Source organism: Microtus ochrogaster, unplaced genomic scaffold, assembly GCF_000317375.1.
Source record: "Microtus ochrogaster isolate Prairie Vole_2 unplaced genomic scaffold, MicOch1.0 UNK14, whole genome shotgun sequence".
Lineage (NCBI taxonomy): Eukaryota > Metazoa > Chordata > Mammalia > Rodentia > Cricetidae > Microtus > Microtus ochrogaster.
Genome location: NW_004949112.1, coordinates 2724887 through 2731381, shown reverse-complemented (window position 1 = coordinate 2731381; position 6495 = coordinate 2724887). Strand labels below are relative to the sequence as shown.

The following is a 6495-nucleotide window of genomic DNA, read 5'->3' as shown; positions in this document are numbered from 1 at the left end:
AAAAAAAAAAAAACAGGATTTCTTCATGCAGCCCTGACTATCTTGGAGCTTACTGTACAGACCAGGCTCAAACTTACAGATATCTGCTTGATTCGGCCTCTGGAATGCTGGGATTAAAGGCATGCACCACTACCACCCTGCTTGACTGTTACTTTTAATTAACTTAACAACCTAGAATCATCTAGAAAAAGAGTCCTAATGAGGAACTGTCTGGGTCAGACTGGCTGTGTCTGTGGGGACTGTCCTGACTGTTAACTGATGGAAAGATGCAGCCTGCAAGTGGGTGACACTCTTCCTGGGTCTGGGTCCTGGACCATGTGTCCTGCTGCCTTGACTTCCCCAGAGTAGTGGATAGCGATGTGACCTGGAACTGCAAGCTGAAGGGACCCATCTTCCCTTAAGGTCCTTTGTCGGGGTGTTTGTCACAGCAACAGAAGCAAATCTAGGACAGTGTGCGTGTGTGCACACATGTGTGCGTGTGTGTATGTGCGCGCACATGTGTGTAAGTGTGTGTGCATGGGCGTGAGCTTGCACATGCTCTTGAATATGGTCGGGGACAGCCTCAGATGTCAGTCTCTATCTTCCACCTTGCTGAAGCAGGGTCCCTCACTTTGATGCCAGTACACAAGGCTATCTGGTCAGTGAACTTCCAGGGACTCTCCCGTCTCTGCCTCCCATCTTACTGTAGGAGCGCTGGGTTATAGACACATGCTACAGTGTCTGGTTCCATGTGGGTGCTGGGGTTTCAAGCTCAAGTCCTTCCACTTCACGACAAGCACTTTCTCCACTCAGCCATCTCTCTCTAACCTGGCTTCTTGGCTCTAATATGAGTAAGCATGGATATCGGGTTGTATCTAGCCCAAGAAGGAAGCACAGAACACACAGACACTGACGCAGGGCCCAGTATCCTTTTGTCTAAGATGATGGTGTGATGGGGTAAGGCAGTTGAATTCTCACTTCTTCCTGTTCCTACACCCTTAGATGTAACATTTGACTGTGGACTTGAGCTGTCCCATGACTTGCTCTGCTTATGGCTAAAGTGGTACAGTGTTAGCTCCCAGCCTTTAGAAGCCATCGACAGTGTCCCTTACTCTTGGGCCAACAGCTCTGCCTGCTGGAGAATGACAGGCTACAAGTCAGCCTAGGCAGTCAACCCTCTGACAAGCAAATACAGCAGACAGACCAACCAAACACAGCACAAAAGAGCCTGTCAACCATGCCAGATTCAGAAGCAACAATAAACTTGTTTTAGGGTCACTAAGTTTTAGGGTGTTTTGTTACACAGCAGAGACAGCTGCAGTACTGTCGCCTAAACTGTGCTCCCAGTGGACTGTAGTTTCTTTCAGGACAAGGCCTCTGCCCTTCTCACCTGCTCTCCTGCTCCAGCTGCTCCTCTGCCTGGGCCAGCTTAGACTCGAGAGCAGCGATCAGCATCTTCTGTCGGGCTCGGGCTCCGGCATCCTCTTCACCCAGGCGACCCCGCAGTTCCTGGATCTGCCGCTCCAGCTGCTGCCTCCCACTCTCAGCCTTGGCTGAGAAACTGCGCTCAGCAGACAGCTCTGTAGTGAGGGTCTCTACCTGCAGCAGGAGAGGAGATAGGATGTTAGTGGCCACACACGGCTCCTCCTGGGGTGAGCTGAGCCAGTGGCTGTTAAGTGCACAGCACGGAGATTGGTGCTACTTAAGGACTCAACATCACTTCAACAACCAGGAAAGACAACCCACGGAAAATGGTACCTTTTGCTTTTTAATGAACAAGAATGTTTCAAATTTATTTAAAATTGCGCAAAATTATTTAAATCTATTTAAATTTAGTCTTAACATTTTTATTTGAGATAGTGTCTCATGTAGCCCAGGTTGACTTAGAACTCACAATGTAACTAAGATGCCCTAGAACTCTGAGCTTCCTGCCTCCACCTCCCAAATGCTGGGATGACAGGCGTGTACCACATGGCCACACAGCCAGGTCTGGGATGACAAGCGTGCACCACACAGCCAGGTTCAGCTCCGCTATTTTAGTGAGCCCCAGAGATGGTCACAAACTTGTTTAAATGTTCTAAATTTGTGGCTGTGAACTAGGCTATTTCAGGCCCTTCACACTCTCCTCTGCACCAGGGTCACCTGAGGAGCCTGTGAAAAAGAGGTAGGCTTGGGCCCCTCCCACCAGAGACTCTGAGCCCCAAGTAGCACAAGCAGCAGAGACCTGTGGTGTTCTCAGAGGAACGACCTGGGACTCAGCCCAGGCTGGTTAAAGCTTCGGCATGGCGCCTCCCAGGGCACACTCAGGAGCCAGGTGGCCCTCCTTCAGACTTTGACATTTTCATTGTGAAATAAGAACGGTGACAGGAGCTGGCGAGGATGCCCTTGGTACAGGGCTTGCCTAATAATACAAGGAGCCCTGGTTTCCCAGTACAGCACAGTCCGGTTTGGTGGCACAAGCCTGTCATTACAGATGGAGGCAGGGGGATCAGGAAAGCAAGGTCAGCCTCAGGCTACAAAAAAGAATTCCTGGGCTACAGGAGACCCTGCCTAAAAACTAAAGATGAAAAGAAAAAGTGCTGTATAAGGCTAGACAAACCCGGGGCTGGTTTGTTTGCACACAGGGAAGGTTGCAGAGGGAGGGTTGCTGTGACTTCAAGACCAGAAGCAACACCCTACACTTCCACCTTCTCTGCTGACTCCTTTATTAATGTGTGAAACCATCCACTCATACGTCAGGGCTTGTTTTTTTGTATCCCTGGCTAGCCTTGAACCTGTGACAATCTCCTGACTTAAGTCTGGAGAGTCCCAGGATTCTGGCTGTAAACTGGCACACCTTGCTACATGGCTTCAAGCCTGTCTGAGAGTCCTCAGAATCACAGATGAATCAATGAGCCCTGCCTTCCTGATTCACCCTTCTCCAGCACATCAAATGCCCCCCTTGGCTCGCTGGACAAGAGCGCCCCAAAGGCTGGGGAGTGGCGGGGCAGGGCGGGGCAGGCTGCCCACCTGCAGCAGCAGCTTGCGGTAATGGTCCTTGAGCAGCTCCGAGTTGTTCTGTTCTTCCTCCAGCTCCTCCTCTAACTGCCCCAGTCGCCCCTCCAGCTGTCGCTTCTCATCAAGGATGGCAGTCCTAGAAGAAGGGAAGGTGTTGGGAAGGAGGCCGGAGGAGGAAGGTGCTTGCCCAGGGGGGCAGGATACTCACTTGCTAAGGTTGCTGTTGGCCACCTCCTCTGCCATCTCATCTCTGTCCTGCTGGGCCTGCCTCCGGGCTCGGTCAGAGGCAGCCAGTTCCTGTATGGACCAGCCAGAAGCAGAGTAAAGGAAATTAGGGCTTTGGCATAAACCCTCCTGACTGTGAGCCTATGACCTCCAACCCGGAGGAGGCCTCCCCTTAGTGCTAGCCACCAGTGTCCCCCTCCCCTTAGTGCTAGCCACAGTGTCCCCCTCCCCTTAGTGCTAGCCAGTGCCCCGCTCCCCAACTCTTCTGAGTTGTGTCCCCTGCAGCCGGGCTCCCCTTCCATGTCTTTCATCACTGGGCGTCCTCCGACCCCCACACCACCCACAGGCCCTCCCTCCTACCCAACTGTGCCTTCTTTTCCTCTGCCTCACACCTCGTCCTCAGACCTCTCCCTTGCTCCAGCTTCCTGCTCCGCTCCTAACTTCCTGACGCCTGGCTTCATCTTCCCAGGACTGGCTTTGGAGGCTCCTGCTCTGACTCTGAAGAGCCCACAAGACAAGATCCCCACTCCCAATAAAAGAGGGCACCAGGGCCAGGAGCTGATACAGTGGTGGCACAAGCCTTTAATCCCAGCTCTCAGGAGGCAGAGGCAGACTCTGTAAGTTCAAGGCCACCCTAGTCTATAGAGTGAGTTCTAGGACAGGCTCCAAAGCTACAGAGAAACCCTGTCTTAAAAAACAACAATAAAACAAACAAAAAACTAACAAAGGCACAGGGAACCACGCTCACCTAGAGCCTCCAACAAGGACTGGCCTACTCCCCCAGGCCCTCTAGGGAAGCCCTACCCATGCTGGGCTTCCACCCAGCACAGTCTCACCTCCTGCAGCCTCAGCACCTCGGCTTCCAGGCCCTTGAGCCTCTTCTCACTTTCCTTGTTCAGGGTAAAGATCTCCTCCCGGGAGCTGCGAGTCTCCTCCACCTCCCGCCACAGCTCCTTCATCTGGGCCTGGGTGGAAGTACCGTGCAGGTTAGTTGAGCTACTAGAATAGAAAACAATTAGCCTGTGGCTCTGTGGGCACTTCCTGGGAATGTGAGGAGGAGCCAACACCGAGTCTTCCTCCACCAAAGGGGAGCCCGTGAGAAAGGTGGGTTACACTGGGAAAACAGTTATTATTACTATTACATGTCTGACAAAGGGGTTAGACAAGGGATCCTTTCTCTAGGTGCATGAACTGCTGCCCCATAAGAATATAACACAGGCACCTGCCATTTTAAATATAGTATAGGCTGGGGTGTGGCTTCATGGTAGAGCCCTGCCTAGAATCCCCTAGAGAGGGGCTGGGGGTGGCTCAGTGATAGAGCCCTGCCTAGAATCCCCCAGAGAGGGGCTGGGGTGTGGCTCAGTGGTGGAGCCCTGCCTAGAATCCCCCAGAGAGGGGCTGGGAGTGACTCAGTGATACTCTGCCTAGCATTATTCAAGGTCCTTGGTTCCGTCCGCAATGGCACTAAATTTATTACCTAATCAAATAATGGGCTTAGATGTCAAAGTCTAGCATCTAAATGAATGAAATGCAAAGAAAAGGAGCACATACACACCCAAGGCCAGCTTTGCTGGAGCTGCTAGCTAAGCCAGCCACTGCTGCTGTGCAGGTGACAGCAACACACCTGGAGCCTGGCCTCACCTGGTGCAGGTGACAGCAGCACACCTGGACCCCGGCCTCACCTGCATCTTCTTCAGCTGCTTTACGGCCTCTTCCTTGCCCTGCCCAGCGGCAGATGTCTGAGCCTTCAGCTCCTCCAGTTCAGCCTCCAGCTTCTTTCTGGCGGCCACGGCCAGAGCCCTTTGCTTCCGTTCCTCATCCCGCTCCACTTCTGCATCTCTGAGCTGGGGGGCAGGTGTAGGAGAGGTCACAGGTCATGGCACCCAGATTCCCTCTAGGCACCCCTTCCTTGGAGGGAAGTGGGACTTAGAAATCACAAGAACTCATGAAACAGAAAGGAACAAGGTCAAAAGCTTCCCTCCCTGAGACCACACAAGGAGTAAGCACTGGCCAGAGAGAGGAGACTCTTCAGTGAGCGCTCAGTGTGTGCTAGAAGCTCCTGGGCGTCAGCTTCCCCACGTGCCCCGGCAGGCTTTGCCATGCAGGCTGAATTAAGCAAGTCCCAATCAACTGAAAGGTTTACCAAGCTGGAGTCTCTCCTTTCTATGGCAGCTTGATGCCCCCTCTATCAAGGTAAGTATAAGTGTGGTAGTTTGAATATACCTGGCCCCCAGAATCTCACAGGGAGTGACAATATTAGGAGGTGTGGCTTGTTGGAGTGGGTGTGGCCTGGGTGGAGGAAGTGTGTCACTGTGGGGGTGGGCTTTGAGGTTTCCTGTGCTCAGGATATGGCCCAGTGTCTCAGCCAGCTTCCTGATGCCTGCAAGATGTAGGACTATCAGCTACTTCTCGAGCACCATGTCTGCCTGCTGCCATGCCCTGTCATGATGATAATGGACTGAACCTTTGAAGATCTGGCTGTCCTGGAACTTTGTAGACTAGGCTGGCCTTGAACTCACAGAGATCTGCCTGTCTCTGTCTCCCAAGTGCTGGGATTAAAGGCATGCGCCATCACTACCACCAGGCCTATAAGAGTTGCCATGGTCATAGTGAACTTGGACAAGAAGTCTATTTAAACTTCCTAAGGAAAAGTCTAGAGACACCTGCATGTGACTTAGGCTGGCAGTGAGGGGCAGGAGGGTAGGCTGTACATGACACCTGGTGTGTCACTGCCTTCTGGCAGAACACAAAGATGGCTTTCTGGGTGGGGACAGCAAGGGGACCCTGATGGAAATGCTCCAGAGGGGAACTCCCTTTCCGCATGCATTCATCAGGAGGGACAGGTGCCCCACAGCCACCTGCTGGGCAGTACCTGCTTGGCCAGCTGCCTCCGCCTCTCCTCGCCTGCATCATCACGGCCCTGCAGGTCACGCTCGTGCTGAGCCTTCAGGGCTTGCACGGTCACCTCTAGGCGCAGCTTGGCATCCTCTGTGGCGGTCAGCTCATCCTCCAGTTCTGTCACCTGTGTCCGCAGGTCATTGGCTGCCTGCTCAGCCACCCGGCGGGCTCGCTCCAGCTCGTGCACCTGGTGGGATAGAAAGTGAGTCCGAGTCCTGGGCTGGGATTGAGATGGTGTCCCACGATAAGGATGTCCACTCTCTCCATACCTCTTCAATATAGTGCTTGAAGTTCTAGCAATAGCAATAAGACAACATAAGGAGATCAAGGGGATTCATATTGGAAAGGAAGAAGTTAAGCTTTCGCTATTTGCAGATGATATGATAGTATACATAA

At 52.8% G+C, this 6495-nt stretch overlaps 1 protein-coding gene across 6 annotated transcripts in view; it reads right to left on the bottom strand.

Moving 5' to 3' along the window:
- Positions 1 to 6495, bottom strand: part of Myh14 (myosin heavy chain 14) — a 61059-nt gene that overhangs the window by 3755 nt on the left and 50809 nt on the right. For all 6 annotated transcript variants that reach the window (XM_026789092.1, XM_026789091.1, XM_026789094.1 and 3 more), the window contains 6 exons: positions 6074 to 6286; positions 4884 to 5045; positions 4038 to 4166; positions 3185 to 3273; positions 2989 to 3112; positions 1370 to 1578 (listed from right to left, as the gene is read on the bottom strand). In XM_026789092.1, the coding sequence (XP_026644893.1) occupies positions 1370 to 1578; positions 2989 to 3112; positions 3185 to 3273; positions 4038 to 4166; positions 4884 to 5045; positions 6074 to 6286 (926 nt within the window). The remainder of the gene's footprint in view (positions 1 to 1369; positions 1579 to 2988; positions 3113 to 3184; positions 3274 to 4037; positions 4167 to 4883; positions 5046 to 6073; positions 6287 to 6495) is intronic.